At 35.7% G+C, this 20,729-nt stretch overlaps 1 protein-coding gene across 1 annotated transcript; it reads right to left on the bottom strand.

The window, feature by feature from the left end:
* Positions 1 to 14,329: 14,329 nt before the first annotated feature.
* LOC145559833 (basic leucine zipper 19-like) lies at positions 14,330 to 16,672 on the bottom strand. The gene is made up of 4 exons (XM_081621122.1): positions 15,947 to 16,672; positions 15,121 to 15,211; positions 14,709 to 14,835; positions 14,330 to 14,618 (listed from the first exon to the last, which is right to left on the bottom strand). The coding sequence occupies exons 1-4, from the start codon at positions 16,600 to 16,602 to the stop codon at positions 14,440 to 14,442; spliced, it is 1,053 nt and encodes a 350-aa protein (XP_081477248.1). The 5' UTR covers positions 16,603 to 16,672; the 3' UTR covers positions 14,330 to 14,439.
* Between the last annotated feature and the right edge of the window lie 4,057 nt (positions 16,673 to 20,729).

Below are 20,729 nucleotides of genomic sequence, written 5' to 3'. Positions count from 1 at the left end.
AAGACTTCTAGCTCGTGCATGCAAGCGGTGGGTACACCATTCTTGGTATTGAACCCACTACGGAGGCTATTTGAAGACTGCCTCCTTTCGTGTTCATCAACATCATCAAGTGGAGCGCACGAGGAAGAGTAGAGTCGAAGGTGAAAGAGGCTGCCCTGCGCCCAGGCGCGGTCGCACAGCCTGGTGGCGTGGGCACGCCTCTCCTGGGCGCGGGCGCGCCTCTCCAGTTTTGCGCAGCCGTGCTCCACCTTGAAGATGGTCGCGCCTGTATGGGTCTATTTTAGACGATCTAATTATTTTTTTTGTTAGTTTTACTATATATAGACTTTCCTTCTATTTTTAGAGAGAGTTTTTTTAGAAGAGAATTAGAATAGAAGTTTTTAGATCATTTTGTAGAGAGAAATTCTAGGTTGTAGAGAGAGAAGTTCTTGATTGATGATTATAAGCATTTTCTCCATTGATTTAAATCAAGTTTGTAAGGATTTCTTTTACTTTAATGCAATCTTTAGCTTTTGATTTCAATTGTTTTGTTGATTGTTCAAGTTTGATTGAATTTGTTTTATTAATTTGATGATGATGAATTTGTTGTTTAGCTTAGTTTTGATCTTGATTTCCATGGATTGTGAGTAGTTTTCTTGCTAGGGGAATGGTGAAGCATATATGAGTAATGGATTGATGTTAATTGGGGGAAACTGATAGAGTTAATGTAGTGATTAAATTGGTTGATTGATTATGTGCATGTGTGTGATTCATTGAAGAGTAGCTAACTTTGATCGTAGCACTAGACTGCATTGTAAGTTCACATTGATACGGACAATTGATTTAAGGCTTGCATTTGTCGATTGAGTTGGTTTGTGAAGTTCCTAGCTAGAGTCTCTCGTAGTTGGCGCTAGTTTGACCCCTAGGAGAATAACCTATCATATTCTCTTGATTGCTCAATTGATTTTCCCTCGCAACACTCGACTTAGTGCCTGTTTGAAGGAGTTATGTCTTCGATAAGTGCAATTACTAGACATATCAAGGATCACTATTATGGAGATAATAAGTTCATTCTATAGGGTCGTCAATGTTTGGTGCTAGATATGACAATTGATCTTTGGGCTAGCTTAATGGCCCAAAGCCTTATAGAATGGATCCTACAAGGTCACACATAAGAGTATTGGGTTAAACAAGTTAGAGGCCCATTATTGGGCCTCATGAGTACATGACATACCATGTTGATGATTGGGCTTGCATAGTTAGAAGAGTCTAATGGGTTTTGGACTTGACATGGTTTTATTTCTAGATATGATCTATAAATATAAACCATGCCTAGGGTTGCATGACACAATAATTGACATATAGTGAATTGTCACACAAGCAACCAGGTTTCCCAAAAACCCTAACTCTCTCTCTCTACTCAGCCCTCTCTCTCTCCTCCCTGTCCATACGGCCCTCCTCCCCGGGTGGCGCGTGTGGTGGTGCGTGGGTGGTGTTGTGGTGTGTTCGTGGCTCAAATCTCCGTTGAAGGTTGATTGAAGTGTTCAGTCACAACTAACTAGCATTAGTGGAGGTTTAATCCATGCTCGTGGACTAAGTAGAGGAATCATGCTTGGGGTTCTTTATCTCCCATTGTTCTTGCTCGATCGCACATGGAATCACGCTTCAAAGGTACGATTATATGTTCTTTATGTGTTATGCATTAGATCTTGGGATTAGGTACTATATGAATATGATTCATGTTTTTCCGCTGCGTAATACCTATAAACTCCTACAGTGGTATCAGTTAGCCTATTGCATTTACGCATATTGACTATAATTCTTTGATAGTCCAAAATTTTAATTCAATTAAGAGGGAGATTAATTTAATTATGGTTCAATTATTATTTTTAATGTGATTAAACTTTTGGAATCGATTAAATGTGATTTATTATGCTCAAATAGCTATGAAGATGACCGTTTTTAGCCCTAATATGTTCGAAAATTTCGAACCCCCTAACCCTAAATTTCGAATTTTTCGAAAATCCTAGCCCTAAAATATGATTTTTTTTGTGCTTGATTTTGATTTAATTCGGTTTATTTTATGATTCATAATTTTAATCGGATTGATTTATGCATAAAAATGTTTTATGTATGATGATCAATTTAATTTTAAAAGTTAGAATTAAATTGGGATTAAAATTCATGAAGAACCCTAATTTTGAAATTGAATATGATTTAATTTTAAAATTAGATGGACCACATTAATTTTAATTTTAATAAAAATGTTTTATTTTAAATTAAATCACCAAAAACCAAAAAAAAAATTAAAGGGAAATTGAGGTGCGGCAGCCGCGGCTGGGTGGCGCAGCCACGGCGACTGCCGCACAGGTGGTGGTCCAAGAGGGAGGGTGGGCTGGGCTCGGGTTAGTCAAGGGGCAGCGCAGCAGTGCACCACCCCGTTGTGTGTGCTGCTGCTGTCGTCCTTGCGTCGCTGCAGGGGCAGCGTACACCGCAAGGTGTACGGCCACCGTGGCCGGCTTCGGCTGGCCACACCACGGTGGCTGACGCGGCTTTTTCAAAAAAAAAAAAAAAAAAAAAAAAAATCTGTTTTGAAAAATTATTTCAAGATAATTATGAATTATTTTGGGATAAAATCAGTTTTATTTTGGATAAGATAAAATATTTTGAAAATATGATCTTTTATTTTAAAAGATAAAATTGGTTTTATTTGGATAAAATCTTTTTTTTAGGATAAAATCAAATATTCAAAAGTTGTTATATTTGATATTATCCATATTTAAAGTTGTTAAATTGGTAATTATCCATAATTAAAGTGGTTAATTTTGGATAAGATTTGTTAGGATATTCTGAGCATATTCCAAAAGGATAATAATTGATTTAAATAATGTGATTATCCCATAATTAATATTGGATATAATTTATTTAAAATTTTGTGATTGGCTAGTAATTAGGATAGAATTTCCTAACTTTTTTAAGATAATCTTTGAGGATAAATATGATTTATCTTTTAAAGATTAAAATAAGATTTGATTCTATCTCATGACTAATTTAGAATATATGATATTTTATTTATGGTCATGAATAATATATGATATTATCTAATTGCATTAATTAAAATATGAGATATTTTGGTGCCATGTTTCCTTAATTGTGAACATTCGATGTTGTAGTTTAGGAAAGCATGATGAGTGATTTATTATGTGGCAATTTTATAATATATGATGTTATTTATTGCTATATAATGACTAGTATGGCCCAGTAGATTGCTAAATACGATCTGCGCATCGTGATGTATTTTTGTAATCTTAGTACGGTCTACGTACCGATAAAGTATTTTTGTAATTTTATTTCATTTTATTTAAGTAAGTAGATAGAATAGAGTAAAATTACAGGTTGCAGTTAATCCAAGAAGCCCATGAAGTGAAGGCCCAAAGGAGCAAGGTGGATGAGATCCATGAAGGTTCAAGTGGGAGTTTTTTGCTTTATTAGTTTCTTAGGATTAGGGGCCATGCTATGTCTTGTTTATGCATTCAGTTTATTATGCATGTTAGATTTTATTGATGTTTTGTGATGATGCGCTAGAGTTCACTATTTAATCACAAAATAATAAATCTAGGTCCCAGTAATATTGAGGTTGCTTTTCCAATTAAAAACCCGATGAAACCTTCGATATTTATGATAGGTCATGCCTCAGTTGGGTGTCATATTATATCTTAGGGGAGTGGGGGTAAATCACGTTTTACAATTTTAATTGGTTATACTCAACAAGGTTACCTAAAGAGTTTAGAACCTTGAAGCTAAGGGTAATAATTAAACATGTGATGGTTAATTATTCAACCAAGAGTTACAAAGAGTTGTAATCAGTAAAGAGTTTACTCACCTTGAAAATGCAATACTTGATGGTAGGGCCTCAGTCCGGTCAATTATTGCACAAATAAAGGATCTTGGAATCATTTTATTCAATAGGGATCAAATTAAAATTGAATAAATGCTTTAAAGTTGCCAATTTAATTCGCTTATGGCACTTTAAATTTTATTAAACATAATTGAATTTTGCGTTTACTTTTAAGTAACATGTCGTTCTAATTTTATTATTATATATAATCTCCTCGATTGAAAATAAAGTTGAGAAACGTTCTCAAAAGGTTAAAAGATAATCCATAAAACTATATTCCAATTTTGCTAAGATGGTTCTAAAAGGCAAGTTTTAGAAATCCATGTCACATGTCTAAGGTTGGTTTGATTCAAAATGTTTGAGTAAAATGCCAACACATCTTCATTTTGAAAAGTGTTTCAAGGGATATAATGAGATGGGAGGTACAAACCCTCTAAAAGACAAGTATAGAAGACCAATAAAATCTCTTATCTTCAATATGATTGAATATAAGAAAGTGATTGGAAATTTCTATGATCAAAAGTTGATCAAATGACGCTATTCTTCATCCACTTTATATAAGAGTTAAATAGTTGATTAAACTCTAATATGAATGATGATTGAATAGACTTAGCATAATCATGAAATGTGCTTAAAGTAGTTAAGCAAAGCATCATTTTGAACCTAAGAGAAGTGTTCTAAGTGGCTCAAATGGGAAAGGTTTAGGAATATATGATGATTGCATTAAGAAGTTAAGGGCCAAGAAATGCAAACAAGTTGCTACTTCTCAAACCTAGAACTACTTACATGCTAAAAGTTGTTATGAACAACAAATGTTTCAAATTAAATGGACCAATTCCAATTGATTAGAAACTACCTCATATAGTTGGAAGGTAAAAGAATGGAAATGTTCAAATTTAAGAAGTGTATTATAGAAATTGATTTAGCATATTGCTACTTCTTGGACATATGATGTCTTGTTTAGATCACTCATTGCACAATGTGGTTGAACTAAAGGAAGAAGTTATGGCTAAAAGAGAAATAAATCTACAAGTTTAGAAGCAAATGTTGCTACTTCACAAGTAGAATCTACAAGTCTGTAAGCAAAAGTTGCAAATTTACAAGTAGAACCTATATTTCACCTTACCTTGTTATTGGCTAGAATTAAATAAATGTTATTCATTCTTGCCATCATCAAAACACCATTCAATGTTAGTATTGACTAAGAATCGAAGATTCAAAAACGTGGAATAAATGTTATTCTATGCTTCATTGAGTCATAATGTGTTTTGAGTTGCTAAATAGGTTCAAAGTTCTATATGATAGAAATAATTGAACCATTTTTATAAATGAATTGTCTCTAAAATGTCAAATAATTCGAACAAAAATGAACATTGCATGCGAAAGATCCAAAGGGATGGACTTTCAATATCATTAGATTATGAATCCATTGATATATGTAATTATCATTCTAATTTGAAATTTTGACAAAAATCACCATTTAGAGAAATGATGATGTGAACTCAAGGTCGAATACATATTGATGTAAGAAAACCAAAGGTTCAAAGACTAGAGACGCACAATGAAACTTCATTTGTGATATGATCACATGTGCTTAGTTGAAGCATAAGTGTGAAAATTTTGAAAATGTTCAAAATGTTCAGTATGAAGTTCAGTATCAACTTGACAAGATAATGATTACATTACAATATGATTGTAATTGTGAAAATTTAAGTCAAGACATATACTTGGCAACACATTCAAAGTATTGCGATATGATCGTAATAATGAGAATTTTAAGTCAAGACCTTGATGAACATCCAAGAGTTGTGAAATCGTTTTACAACAAACTCCGAAAGAAAACCTTGTGAAGTGTTTATGAAGGGAGCTATCAATCTATATAAGATATATTTTGACAATGGATGAAAATTACCTATCTTCCGACCATTGTTCGAGGGATATACTTTTAAGATAAGCTACAAAACTAAACAAAGCTACATAGGTCAAATCAAAATGTAGCAAAGGCTTCATATGTGATATGGATAAGAAAAGTTCTTATTAAGTCTTTCTACAAAGCAAGGAATAAAAGTTGTATTAAATCGTTTAATGCACGATCAATTCCTATACAGAGCACAGGGTACTACTACACAAATCATACTTAGCACAAAATGTTTGTTTCTCAAGTAGGTGCTCTTATGGAAATTGTTCCAAAAGGTCAAGTGGGAGTAGTATAAATCTCGAAAGAGTTCGAGAAAAGCAACATACAAACATGGTTCAAACCATGGTTGGATCACCCTGTGCTAAAAGTGCCTCCTCAAAAAGGCAAGTGGGAGTATAAGAATCTCGAAAAGTTCGAGAGCCTTGAAAGAGTTCAAGAAAAGTGATTACGAAAATCTTGAAGAAATTTGAGAAATAATCGAATCAAAGCAACAATATGAGCATGATTCACCTCATGTTACAAATGACAACGCGTGGTCTCATTAAGTGTAATGGGAATAATAACCATGTGTCGAAGGTAGTACATTCCAAGTGCAAATCCTCTATTGTCGTTTCTGATTGAAAACTAAACAAAGTTGTTGTATGAGTTTCAATTGTTGCATAAAAACCCACAGTGATGACTAGCATATGTAAAACTTAACCAAAGAAATATGATTTCATATTGACTAAGAGTTCTATAATATTCATTTTGGAACATGATGATAATGCAAGTAATAAATATGATTTGACAAGTTATGACTCCAAGTGGTTTAAAAACCAGAAAATCTGAAATAGATTCTAAGTCTGTAAGCAAGTGTATGACACTTGAATAATTTGCCTAATTGGGTGAGACCCATTACAAGCAAAGCAGACAAGAAAGAAAAATGTTTTCTAACTAAAGCAAAGACTTATTAAAGGATTCAACTAATTCATAGTATGACTATGATTACGATGAAACCTTTACATTAGTCACGTTGCAAAGATCTATTAAAGATGTTTCAGTGATTTCTACCTTATAAGATTTGGTAGATGGATTTCAAAACACTTTCTTGAAATTGTTCATGAAAGAAGATTTTTATATGATACAATCAAAAGTTTGAAGATCCAATAATCCTAGGGATGCATAGCATCATGGAGTTAGTGTTCTTAATTTTGTGAGTAAATCAAATCGTTTGATGTTCTCGTAAAATGATGAAAAGGTCTTGTGTGTACAGATGTTTAGTGGGAGCTATGAAGTCTTCTTGGTCTAGTATAAAGAGCAAATTATTCATTGCTTGAAGAGTCAAGTGGTGGGTAGTGCATTTTGTATGAAAAACCTTGAAGAGAATGATGAGTACATTTGGGATTCAAAATCTATAGAGATAGGTTTTGATTGATGTTTGAGTTTGGTTAAGAAGCTTATATTGATAAGATTCGTATAAGGTTCAACATTATATTGAAAGGAGTTTCAATCCCATGTAACATGGCACATTGCTTAATGATTCAATACTTTTAGAAAGATTGATGAAATTAAGGTGTTGGGTGATGATCCTCATGCAATATGCAAAGGATGCATCATGCATGTCGTGGACTATACTCGTCTATTTGATTCACACGTTTTAGAACAAGTGATGATAGGTTTTAATCGAAATCCAATGTGATGTTGGAATACAAATTAGAAATTCCGAAATTCCTAGTAAAGGGATGAAAGAAGATTCTTAATGTATGGAGATGAATATGATTATAAAATTTAGAAATTACAAAATTCATGTTTATGAGAATGTCTTATGAACTCTACTTACTAAACCCCTTCCATTTCCAAAGCATGAGAAACATGCTAATGAAACTGGATTGAGGCAAATGATGTAATTAGAAGTTGTATTTGTTTTTGGGAAAAAACAAGTTACATGTGTAATACATTCATTTGCAGAATTATGTTTATCAAATGAAACAAAGTTTCAATCTTATTTAATCATGGTTTCAAGATTAAATAAAATGTCCAAAATAATTATGAATTGATGGGCTCATCAGGTTGATGACCTGGTGAATGAAACCCCACAGGTGAACTAAATTCATATATTATTTAAGTTCCTAGTCCGGAATCATTAAACTGGACATAAATGATTTCAATTCATGGACTAGCATGTAAGATTGATTGGATAACGCAGTTTCATGGGCTATAGGAGCGTAGTGAAGCTCGGTCAATCACAAGGATATGCATGAATGATGCATGATCGAACTATAGACCTACTTTGAAGTTCAAGTATAGAACTTCCGGATATATTAGTGAATTCCTTTGACATGAGTGGAACATTGATTTCATTCAATGGATGTTATGGTTGTGGTACACTCAAACGTCTGCCCGTAACTGGAGATTATAAAGGGTGTTTCTCGGTTATTTCAAAAGTTGAGTGGGAGCTTTGGTTGCCACAAGATTGGATTGAGTCTACCTATTTAATTAGGAATGTGTCTTGACCCCTTGAAGAGGGAGAATTCAGAAAATGCATGGCCGTGCTCAAATGCATTACATAGTAATCATTTGCTCTGTGAATCTCACTCAATATTTCAAGAAAAGATTTGTAGACTAATATGATCACGACATGAGATGCAATCATATTATCAAATCGACACACATTGACTTAAGGAATTTGAATATTGCGCACTTGTCTCAGACAAGTGGGAGATTGAAGGAGTTATGTCTTCGATAAGTGCAATTACTAGACATATCAAGGATCACTATTATGGAGATAATAAGTTCATTCTCTAGGGTCGTCAATGTTTGGTGCTAGATATGACAATTGATCTTTGGGCTAGCTTAATGGCCCAAAGCCTTATAGAATGGATCCTACAAGGTCACACATAAGAGTATTGGGTTAAACAAATTAGAGGCCCATTATTAGGCCTCATGAGTACATGACATACCATGTTGATGATTGGGCTTGCATAGTTAGAAGAGTCTAATGGGTTTTGGACTTGACATGGTTTTATTTCTAGATATGATCTATAAATATAAACCATGCCTAGGGTTGCATGACACAATAATTGACATATAGTGAATTGTCACACAAGCAACCAGGTTTCCCAAAAACCCTAACTCTCTCTCTCTCTACTCAGCCCTCTCTCTCTCCTCCCTGTCCATACGGCCCTCCTCCCCGGGTGGCGCGTGTGGTGGTACGTGGGTGGTGTTGTGGTGTGTTCGGGGCTCAAATCTCCGTTGAAGGTTGATTGAAGTGTTCAGTCACAACTAACTAGCATTAGTGGAGGTTTAATCCATGCTCGTGGACTAAGTAGAGGAATCACGCTTGGGGTTCTTTATCTCCCATTGTTCTTGCTCGATCGCACGTGGAATCACGCTGAACTGAACTGAAATGAATATTTTATAAGAGAAGGATATTAGGAGTTGAACTGAACTGAACTGAATTTCAACGTAAGAGAACATGCCCTTAGTCAATTCCAATTCCAATTAGTTATATCCACTGCATGTATATGTGGATCCTAAACCCTAGTGTTTGATATATTTGGTTTTAGTTTCCTTAGTTGTTTAGAGTACACACACCTTACTTCACTTCTTCGAAATAGTTTAGCTTTAGCATTAACATTCACCTCTCATTCCTAGTGGTTCGACCCTCGACTTACGCCTATGCTAGTTATAAGGGTGTGTTGAGTGATTACAAATTTGAAATTTTGTTTGGCCTAGGGAAGATTAGTCCAACGACCTAGTCTCAACCCTTGTTCAACGGTAGTTGGGTGCCACTAACGGAAATAATAACGATGTAAGAAATTAGGTAGTGAATTTTAACAAACTCTGATTTAGGTGGTAGCAAAGTTAAAAAAAAAAAAAAAAAAAAAAAAAAAAAAAACTTTAAACGGTAGCAAAGTGAAGAAAGGTATTTTTCATGGTAACAAATGTCAAAATTTCGTTTTTGTTTTAGCGTTTTCTATTCTTCTTGTTTAGGAGCATTGCCCCTCTTAAAATTCTCAATGCGAAGTCAAAACGTTCACTTGACTGTTTTCATCTTCTTCTATTCTCTACTCGCTTTACAATAGAAGTCTTCCATAGTCTCTCTCTCTCAATCTGCATAAATCACAATTCAAAATGCCCGATTCACCGCCACCTGAACCACCATCATCACCACCTGAACCACCATCATCACCATCACAACCACAACCAAAAGAATCGCAAGATTCAGAATCCCAAAACCCTAACCCTAACCCTGAATCTGAGGACCCATCTCAGAATTCCAAACCTTCAACCCCTAAAACTCAAAACCCACTTCCAGAAAACCCATTTAATCAACCTCAAGAAGAATCTGAAGAACCCCATGTTGCCGATGAAGATCAAGATGATCCTGAACCGGAACCGGAACCGGAACCGGAACCCGAGAATGATCAATCAGAAGGTATGAATGTCACTGTTTCTCCTCATCATCCCTCAATGTCGTCTGAAATACAATTTATTGCGCAAGAATTTAAGGGTAGTAATAACCCATCTGCTTCTGTTCGTCGTACATCGAAACGGAAGAAGGGGAATAAGAATAATCATGTTAGTAAGATTGCTTTGGAGAGGAAAATGCTGCAATTGTCTCAAGGTTTTAAGCCTATTCCTTTTGTTCCTCTTAAAGTTCTTGACTTTTCGAGGTATGAGGAGTTTTTGAAGAAGTTGGAGTTGTGGGATTTTGCTCATATTGAATTTGATAGGAATATTAGGGTTGATTTGATTGGGAAGTTAATTGTGAGTTATAACCCGAAAAATCGATGTAGTTATGTTGATGAATCTAGGATTGGGGTTAGTAGGGCTGATTTGGGGCGGGCATTGAAGTTACCGAAGAAGCTGGATTGCGAAGGGGAAAGTTTTCCGGCGGAATTTCTGTCGTTTCTGGATGAGTTTGTGGCGAATTGGATGATTTTACATGAGGATGAGGATTTGTGGTGTATGCCAAAGGAGATTGTGGGGTGGACAAAATTGATAAGGGATGGGACTCCTCAGAAGGTTGATTGGGCTGGGTTGATGTGGTTTATGGTGGAAAAGGAGTTGGCACAACGAACCAGCTTGAAGGAGTGTTATTATGCGTCACATTTGCAGCAAATGATCAAGGCGCAGAAGGAGGAGCTGTTAAGGGAGTCTCCTAACATGGAGGTGGAGAAACTTAAGGTGGAAGGTGAAAATTTGGAGGAGGCTGTTACCGTGGATGATGATGAAGATGGCGGTGATGTGAAGATGACGGACTATGAGGAGTCAGCTAGTGTAGGACAGAAGTTGGAGGACCAAAATACTGAATTGAGGCTTGGCCAAGATTGTGCTGCTTCTGTGGAATGTGCTGGTGATGCTGGTGAAGTAAAGGAGGATAATGAGTCTCTTGCTGATGAGATGGAGAAGGTTGAGGATTTTGAAAAAGAAAAAGAAGAGGATAATATCGGGATTTCCAGAGGTGTCGATGAGGGTAACAAGGTGGAAAGTACTGAGAATGCTGAACATGTTAATAACATTGAGAATGTTGATCATGTTGAAAATTTTGATCATGTTGAAAATTTCGATCATGTTGAAGATGTTGATCACATTGACAATGTTGAGAATTCCAGGGAGGGGAATAAGGGTGAGGACAATTCCAGGGAGGGGAATAAGGGTGAGGACATGATGGGATTTGAGGATGACATGGGAGAAGAACAAGGTCAGGGGCAGTGGTTTTTAGATAATAAAATTGGAGGCCAGCACTTTTTGCAACGTTGTAGTATGGCCGGGGCAAATGTCTCGCAAGTTAGAGGATTTGAGGATGTTTCTGAAGATGTAGAAGACGATGAAGTTGATGGGGATGGACATGTTGAAGGGTTCAATATCATGCCAAAAAGTCCATTGAATGGTATGACTTCAACAAATCTCATACAAGCATTTCAAACGGGGCAACTGCCTTATTCAACTGAACTTGGGGGTCAGTCTTCTTTAGAGCTCTTGGCATCCACTTCTGATAATGATGTGATGATGGGTGCCCCTTCCATGTTTAATCATATTGGTAAGAGGGACATGGACAATGATCATGACATTTCTCACCATGCGCTAAATGGTAATAATAAGAGGATGAGACTTGATGGCAATTGGGAAGATAAACCTCCTGAATTTAACTATTGTGTAGATCAGTTACAATATTGGATTGAGAAAGCTAAAATATGCCGTGCAACGGAGAAAAATGAAGATCAACAAGCAAGTATGGCTCAACAGCACTATATGGAGCAGCAATTATCTGCAAAGGACTGTGAGATTATGCAGTTGAATTACAAGCTTGGTGATCTAGAGAGGAGCAAACAGGCAGAAGTCAATCGTCGTGATAGGGAGCTTTATCTGATGAACAGTGTGATAGATGGTTATCGCAGGGCTTTAAAACAAACCCAAAAGGCATTTGCTGATTACCGGAAGCGTTGCCAAGTACCTGATGAACCAATCTATAAAGATGCTGGTTTTGGTGGTGTTGTCAAAAGTGTCATGGAATTGGAGAGAGAGAAATTGAAGCAAGATGAAGAAAACAAGGTGATTTGCAAAATAATTGAGGAAACTTATTGGAAAAATTTAAAAGATCTCGAAGTGAAGTGGGACAGTGAGGTTTTGGCAAAGTTTCAGTCTCATGACAGCAGGCTTATGGATGCTGCAAAGGAAATGGAACTACTGAAAGATCGGTTTAGGAAGCGAGCGATGTCAGCAAATATTCAGACTGAAGTCACTGAACTGCAAGGTCCTTCAGAATGATGGAAGGTTTGTTAGGTGATGTAGAAAAGGTGTTGTATCTTTATCAAGTGTCTTTGTTTATCTAGTATGAAAATCGCCAGTGTTTAGGAATATGTAAATGCCTAGTACTAATGGCTGTTTCAACAGATCTACCTTTTGTCGTATCTACGTGTGCAACTCAGGCTTTCCATATGATTAATATCTATGCTAAGTAAATGCTAGTGTGTATTACTACTGGAATTATCCCTCATCTCCCCCCTGCCCCCTCATAATCAATGATCCTTGTGATATCCTTGTTTCCATTTCTGTTGAACATTACAACTTTTGGCATTATCTTGAGAACGAACCTTGAAACTTGTGATTGAAAAGTTTTATATGAGCCCTTCTTTTATCTTCCTGTATCCAAAGTTTTCCTTCTGAATGTCTTAAAATTCACTATATCACCAGGTCACTACTTGTATCGTTCTGATTTCATTTTTGTAGGAGAATTTTACTTTTAAATTGACTTATTGGACAAAATTTAGACTATCGCCTAAAAATTCATTTTGCTTACAACCTGTACCTATGACACTGTCTAATCTCCATCTTGGTGCCTTGCCATCTGCATAAATGGGTCTTTACATCTTTCCATCAGCGAAATTAGAAGGGATTTTGTCTGATTATTTTTGCTGACGTAGCCGGTACTTCCCTTTCCAATTTTACATTTTAGGGGAGACTCGAAGGAAAATCCTCTGTGATTTCAATTATTTTCCTTCTTAATTCTGCCTGAGATGTTTTCTTCTGCTCTAAACTTTTCGAAAAGTTTGTTTATGTTGAGATTTTGTCATTTATCTATGTATAGTGTATGTCAAATACAAATTATTGTTTGCGACAGAGTCCCATATTACTGCTTTGCCTACTTGGTTTGTCGATTGATTGAAGAGCGACGAGTACTATATTTCTAATGGTTTGGTTTTTGGATGCATATGTTTGGAATGGTCATTTTTTTGTGCATTTTATTTGCTTTGCCATTTATAAAGAGTTTTGTGAGAAAGTATTGACTATTGAGTAATTTTTTTTTGTCATGTTAAGCTAAACTGGTGAATGAGAAATGCTTTAGGGCCTATTCACATTTACTTATTTTCAGTTCAGTTCAGCTTCAATCAGTTCACTTCAGCTCCTAATTTCCCTCTTTCATAAAATATTCATTTCAGCTTAGTTTAGTTCAGTTAAGCTCCAATCATTTCAGTTCAGTTCAGCTCAGTTTAGTAAACGTGAATAAGCCCTTAAAGTAGTTGTTTTGTACATTTTTACCCAGTTTGAATTTAGTTGGTACCTCATTTCATTGTTGATATATCTGTATTTGTATTAGTTGATGGATTTGCCAATTTGAGTTTTGGATTTCCTTGAAAATAGAAAAGCAGAGTAACTTGAAATTTGACATTTTATTCTGTCCTTTGTATATGATCAATCCTACTCTTGTGGGACTTTTGGGAGTAACTGAGATTCACAGTGTGTGTTGTGTTGGAGGCCTCGGAGCTCTGTTTTGCGGAGAATATTTATAACCTTGCTTTCTAGGCATGTATCTTATAACATGTTCAGTTGTACTTCCTTATATCCTTGGTGATTAAATTTTAACTAGCTTTTGGTCTAATCTTCTCAGTAATTGAAGCTAGTAATCAACTATGGAGTGGTAGCTTAATTTAAACTTTTACTCCTAATAAGCTGTATGTATAAATTACCCTGCTTACTATAATGTATGCTGTTAATCTGTTATGTTACACTGCATTGGAATCAGCATTTTCATCTGCATGTGAGAATCATATCTATGTTACAAAGAGAAACCAGAGGAACATTTTTACATTGTTCTGTACAAAGAATTTCTGACATGAAGTCTCTCATCATTGAGGCTGGAAAAATACATTCTTTTTTTTTAACTTGTAAGCTGCTCATTCTTATGAACTGTGGTGTCGGGTGGTTGGGGCTGAGCGGTTGTTGGTAGCAAAGATGAGGATGTAGGCGGTGGAACAATGTTTTCCGTCTTGTTTAGGTTCTGCTGGTAATATACTTGCCTCAGCCTCTCTATTTCTCTTTTCATTGCTTCCTGGTGAGCTGCCATTCATTGAAGCAATTTGGTAACAAGGTTAAGTTAGGAAGAGAAGTGTGTCGGAACTTATGATACATTGTTAATATTAAACTTACCATCTTTGAAGATTTTATCTTGGGCAAGTGCTGCAATTTTAGCTTTGAGAGTGCTGTTGTCCACATTTAGAATCATGCGTTGGTGATCCAGGAATGCAACCCTTGGGGACAATGCTGATACCTCACTCTTTTGCGATGAAGTAAAAGTCCAACAAAAGAAAGACGTTCATATTAGGGATAAATACTTAATTGCTAGATAATGACATTCTAGGATTTCAAGGCCAGTGTTGTATGTGATAGCTCAGACAGCAGTCAAGGGGCAAGCCCCGACTTCAAACATGCTAGGAATGCAACAGGCATATGTATGTGGTAGCTCAGACGGCAGTCAAGGGGCGCACCCTGATTTAAAGTGTCACGCACACGGCACACTAAAGGTGTAGCAAGGATGTTAGAAGTGATAAGAGGTACAAACCTGTAAAGTAGTAACGCTGCGCTCAAGCTCTGATATATACTGCAGCTTCCTTACCCTTGATCTTTGTGCTGATTGTCGATTTGCCAATATTCTGTGTTTTTTCACACAAGAAAGTGTCCGTTAGTAAAAGGATATACAAATTTGTTAATTTGCTACAGTTACATTTTGAAAATTTGTTTTCCCTCTTATTAAAAAGGTCAGGAAATTGACTTTGTACATTTTTTTTTTTCTGGATTATACTTAAAAAATTAATATATGCAACATACAGAATATATTGAAAAAATCTTGTAGTGAATTTGTAAAATAATACTCCCTCCATTTCTTTTTTAAGTATAATACCTTTAATAAAAACAACTACTTTATTATTAATTGTTTAAATCCTCACTTAAATTGCAACTTTAACTTAAAAAGCATTCTAATGCATTTGTTTCAAATTAGTTGATACATACATACGTTTTATTTATACATCTATTAATTTATAAATTGAATTGAAAATATCTCTAATTATGAATAACCAAACATTGTTATAGATTGTTTCAAAAAAAAAAAAAAACATTGTTATTGATATTTTGAAAAAATTATGATAAAAGCATTTTAACAAGATTGCACATGATTGCCTTTAATCAAGTCTATAAAATACAAAAACTAGTAAAAAAAAAAAAACAGTACTTCGTGTATAAATAGTGCTAAAAATCAAATTATGTCAAACAATTTAGAATGAAAAACGTTAAAATGCCAATATTTATATTTATCTCTGTAAATATTGTTATCATTTCACCTTTGAAAAATCATGAAACATTTATACGGAGTATAGTTTTTCATTTACCTCTTAACCCTCTTTGGATCAACCACAGGTTGCTGGTCAGCATCAACAACACCTGTATCATTACAACCACCTGCAGCAGCAGCAGCTACATTGCCACCCTTTTTATTACCACCAACTTGTGCTTCTTCCTTATCAAATTTACGCAAACTCTCTACCTCTTCCGCCTTTTCGCCGTCTTCCACCCTCGCTCTACCTCCTAATTCCTGCTCCCCTCTTCTCGTTATCCCTCTCTTTTGATCCTCATTCGTGCTGTTATGATCCGAAGTCGATGACGGATTCGAAGACGACCCTCCTAACTCATTACTAAACATAGACATAAATTGATCATCGTCGAACTTATCAAACTCCTCATCATTGTTGGTTTTACTCCTCCCCGATAATGTTTCTGGTGGACGGAACGGGCCGTTTAAGAATGGTACTGCCCCAGCCTCGACAAATGCCACAGACGATTCGCTCACCGTCCTCCGGTGTGTTCCTCGCTTCACTGCCGAGAACTGCATGAACTCGTCCACCCACGGTGGGTTCTGCCCCGCCTCCTGCTGCTGCTGCTGCTGAGGGCGCATGAATTCTTGCCATTGTTGTTGTGGTTGTTGATGACGGTGATGATTCGAATTCTGGGGTATAATGTTAGGAACTTTTGGAGGTAATTGTGCCATTTCTATATATCCTTCGTTCCTCCCACTCAAGGGATGTTTAATTTGCCTATCTGGTTGACGACCAATAAGGTTCAAAAATACACAACTTTATCGCAACAGATGTTAAAAAAGAACAATGTGTATAGGTATACTAACACTACAGCCTCAATTTTTTTTTTTTTTTTTTTTTTTTTTTTTTTTTTTTTTTTTAAAAAAAAAAAAAAACACACCACAAACTAGGAATTAAGGGGAGAGTATTTATATATAAATGTTACAAAATATATACATCTGCATAAAAAAAAAAACAAAATATATACATTCTTTTTCAGCTCATTAATAAGTTTTTCTCCCCTTTTCCTTTTGGCTGAGAATCTGCTAAAATGCACAAGGAAAATCTCCCTTGTTTTTTTTGTTTTTTCTTTGTTTGTTTTCTCTCTAAAATCTGGATTTCTCACAATGTGTTTGTGAGAGAAAGTAGAGAGAGAAAGGACAGGTATGATACAGCTAGGAGGAAAAAAAAAAAAAAAGGAAAATGTTGAAAAAAGTCCGACGGTATAACATGAAAATCGCTAAAAAAAATTTATTAATAAATAAAATAGATAAAAAAAAAAGTAAAATAGAAGATTGGAATCTTTGAAGAGCACGTGAAAGAAGCGGAATAAATGAGCATAATCATCGCTAAATTTGTGGAGAGAAGGGAGTAAAAAGGCATATCCCTCAAATATAGTAGCCACCGGTTTGCCTTCCTAAACCTTCGGCTGTGATACTAATCTTGAGATTTTTTTTATTTTTTATTTGGAAAATTTACGAGGAAGGTCCTTATATGAGGTCGACCTTGTGTGGAAGGTCCTTTTATGAAAAAGGTGGCATGGAAGGTCCTTATATGAACTTTTGGTTGCGAGGAGGGTCCGTTGACCGAACTCTGGCGTTGACCAAAATTTTCCGGCCACTTAAAATCACGTGCTTAGCACGTGACCACTTAACTCCCTCTTTTTTTTTTTTTTTTTTTTTTTTTTTTTTTTTTTTTTTTATTTCTTTCCCTTCAATTGTGATTCGAAAGATAAGAATTTAAGTTTTGTGAGTTTCAATTGCTGAATTTAGGGTTTGAAGGGGGGAGAAATGAGGGGAAAGAGGGAAAATCGTGAGAAAGGAAGGGAAAGAAATAAAAAATAAAAAAAAAAGAGGGAGTTAAGTGGTCACGTGCTAAGCACGTGATTTTAAGTGGCCGGAAAATTTTGGTCAACGCCGGAATTCGGTCAACGGACCCTCCTCGCAACCAAAAGTTCATATAAGGACCTTCCATGCCACCTTTTTCATAAAAAGACCTTCCACACAAGGTCGACTTCATATAAGGACCTTCCTCGCAAATATAAGGACCTCATATTTTGACCCGACGTGATCCGACTCAAGCATGACCCAACCCGAACCCGACCCGCATATGTTATGACATTAACCCGTATTGACCCGACCCGAGATGATCCGACTCACACTAACCCGACTCAAACCCGACCTGTTTACCTGAATTGACAGCTATATATATATAGTCGAGATCATGTGAGAACCAATGTCTATAATAGGAACTAGGAACTCATCGTGACCATTGATCACTCTCAATCAAACGGCTCACGTTTAACCCGCCTCATTAAGGGTATTTTTGTAATTTCATCTGTTGAATGACCTCCTTTCTAATTCATGTGCTCTTCATTTTCTTTCTCTTTCTTCTTCCACATTTTCTCTCTTTATCTTCGAATTCTCTGAAAGGTAAGATTTCGCGATTTCAATTCTTCGCTTGCGCTAATTGATTCTTCAAACTCTTCAATTCCGATCTTCTAGTTCTTCGTATTCTTCGATTTTAGTTATTCATTGAGGTAAATATCTTGTTTTTCTATATTAATTTGATTTTGAATCCATTTTTTGGGAGTTCGATTGCGAAATTAGGGTTTTTCTCATCATTTGTTTGAGTTATTGTGATTTCAGTTGAAATATTAAGGCATTTGCATTTATATGTTTCCGCATTTGTAGTTTTGTTGCTGAGTGTTGCTTCCTATTTGTCGATTCTTCGTTTTCTATATCTAGTTCTTCAATGATTTTCATCAAACGCTGAACTACTTACTCGAATATGAAGTATTACCTGAACTTTGATGCAAATTGTCAATTTTCAATTACAGTTTGTGTTTTTGTGTTTCAATTTATTTGAATTCAAAATTAGGGTTTTTCTATTTACAGTTTGAGCAATTTGCAGTTTCGCTTATTTTTGCTAACATTTTTTTGCGATTTTTGTTGAGCCTTTTTGCGATTTGCTGTCCAAGGTAGACAAATTTTAATTTCAATTCTACTGTTAATTTTCTGGATTTTTGGTTGAAATAATTGTACTTTAATTTTGTGTTATTGGACATCTAAATTGATGGGGGGTTTTCACATGATTTTTTGTTGGTTTAGTATGATGTGTGATTGTTTGTTTGATGTTAGAGGTCTAATCTTTTTTGTTTTCCTTAATAGCTATGTATGTTAGTGTGGTATTACATGATACTAAGATATGCTAGCAACCATCGTAGGTTATTAATTTTTTGAGTTACTTTTTAGCGTATGTAATTTACTTTTGAGTTATATTATTTACTCTCAATTGATGGTGGTGGTTGAGTTTGGTATGACTTTGTGGTATTGTGGTGTTGATGGTAATGGCTACATGGGGGAGCTGATGTTTAGGGCTGTTGTTGGGTTAAAGCAACAAGAGTTTTGTGGCTTTTTTTTTGTGGCCTTGGGTGTTTTGTGAGTGGTGTTCTGTGGTTAGTAGGGAGCAGGGGTGTAGGGGTGTGGGCTGCTATGTGCCACAGAATGTTCTTGCATGGGTCAGAGAATTGGGTAGGTAGTGTTAATGCCGTAATCCATGCTAATAATAAGTCTGTTAGCTAATTCTTGTGAGATTATTCGCACTTGAATGCATTCGTATTGCAGTATACTTTATTTAGTTTTGTTGTCTTACTATTTGATGGGATAAGTTAAGGTTTTCATAATATCAGAGTTATATGTTTGACCTATTGGCTATCTGTGGTTAGGGAGCAGGGGTGAGGGGTGTGATGTTGTGTTGCTGGATGTTGTTGCTGAGTGGGTTAGGCAGTTGAATTGGGCACGCGTGTGGTGTGTTGTAGAGTACTTGAGGCTGGCAGCAAGTGAGTGGTAAAGCAATGGTTTTATTTGGTTAGTGTTTAGTTATAATTAATTTTTGAGTCATCAATTCCTTGGTTGATAGTATGGACTAATGTAATTCATACCAAGGAGGTGAGAGGCTGAAAAATGCATAAGCAACAACAACAAGAAGGTTAGGGCTCCTTGTAGCTCGTAGATTTTGGTGTAAAGCGAATAGCCGAATATGGTTGGAAGGAGATGCGATTTCTGTAATTAAGCTTTTCTTAGTTACTTTTGATTATATTTTATTTACTTTTGAGTATTTAATTTACTTTTGTGATTTTTTAGTGTAAAAAAATAAAATAAAAACCATCAATTGTGTTAACTAATTATTCTTACTCTATAATATCCTACTAGCTCAATAGGTAGAGCATTGTGCAAGTGCACAAAAGATGTGAGTTTGTGTAGGCGTCGCTCGAAATACGCCTACGTTAAAGCATGTGGTGAATATGCTTGACACTCATAGGAAGTGGGAATTGACATTACGATTAGGGACAACGAAGGAAAGTAGGGAGGCACCAACAAGTTTTTAAGGAACTTGTAAATCAATCCATATCATAAAAGACAACCACGAATAAGGGACAACGATAGGCAACAACGATTGACCCGTGAAGGTTACACCCTATTCATAATCCATGAGATTACTAACTCCATATGGTTCGGAACCACGAAAGGAGGATCGGGGATGATGGTACGAAGTGAGTCATGGAGTCACATTCGCCTATATTGGCCTCTACTCGATTCTTATAGTGAAAAGTGATTCCCGCGATCTCAAAGGCATGCAAACAAAATATTCAATTCGCTCCAAACTATTATTAAGCTAAATTGGTTGAATATCAATGCAACATATAATTCTAAAATATCGTGATCACTTGATTAAACAACAAGATTAAAAAGGATCCTAAAACGGTTGTCCAAATTATCTTATTAGGCGTGATTTTTAATTACATATTCCCTTTAAC

The sequence above is a fragment of the Chenopodium album genome, chromosome 9 (assembly GCF_948465745.1).
Source record: "Chenopodium album chromosome 9, dcCheAlbu1.1, whole genome shotgun sequence".
Taxonomy (NCBI): domain Eukaryota; kingdom Viridiplantae; phylum Streptophyta; class Magnoliopsida; order Caryophyllales; family Amaranthaceae; genus Chenopodium; species Chenopodium album.
This window is presented reverse-complemented; position numbering and strand designations above follow the sequence as displayed.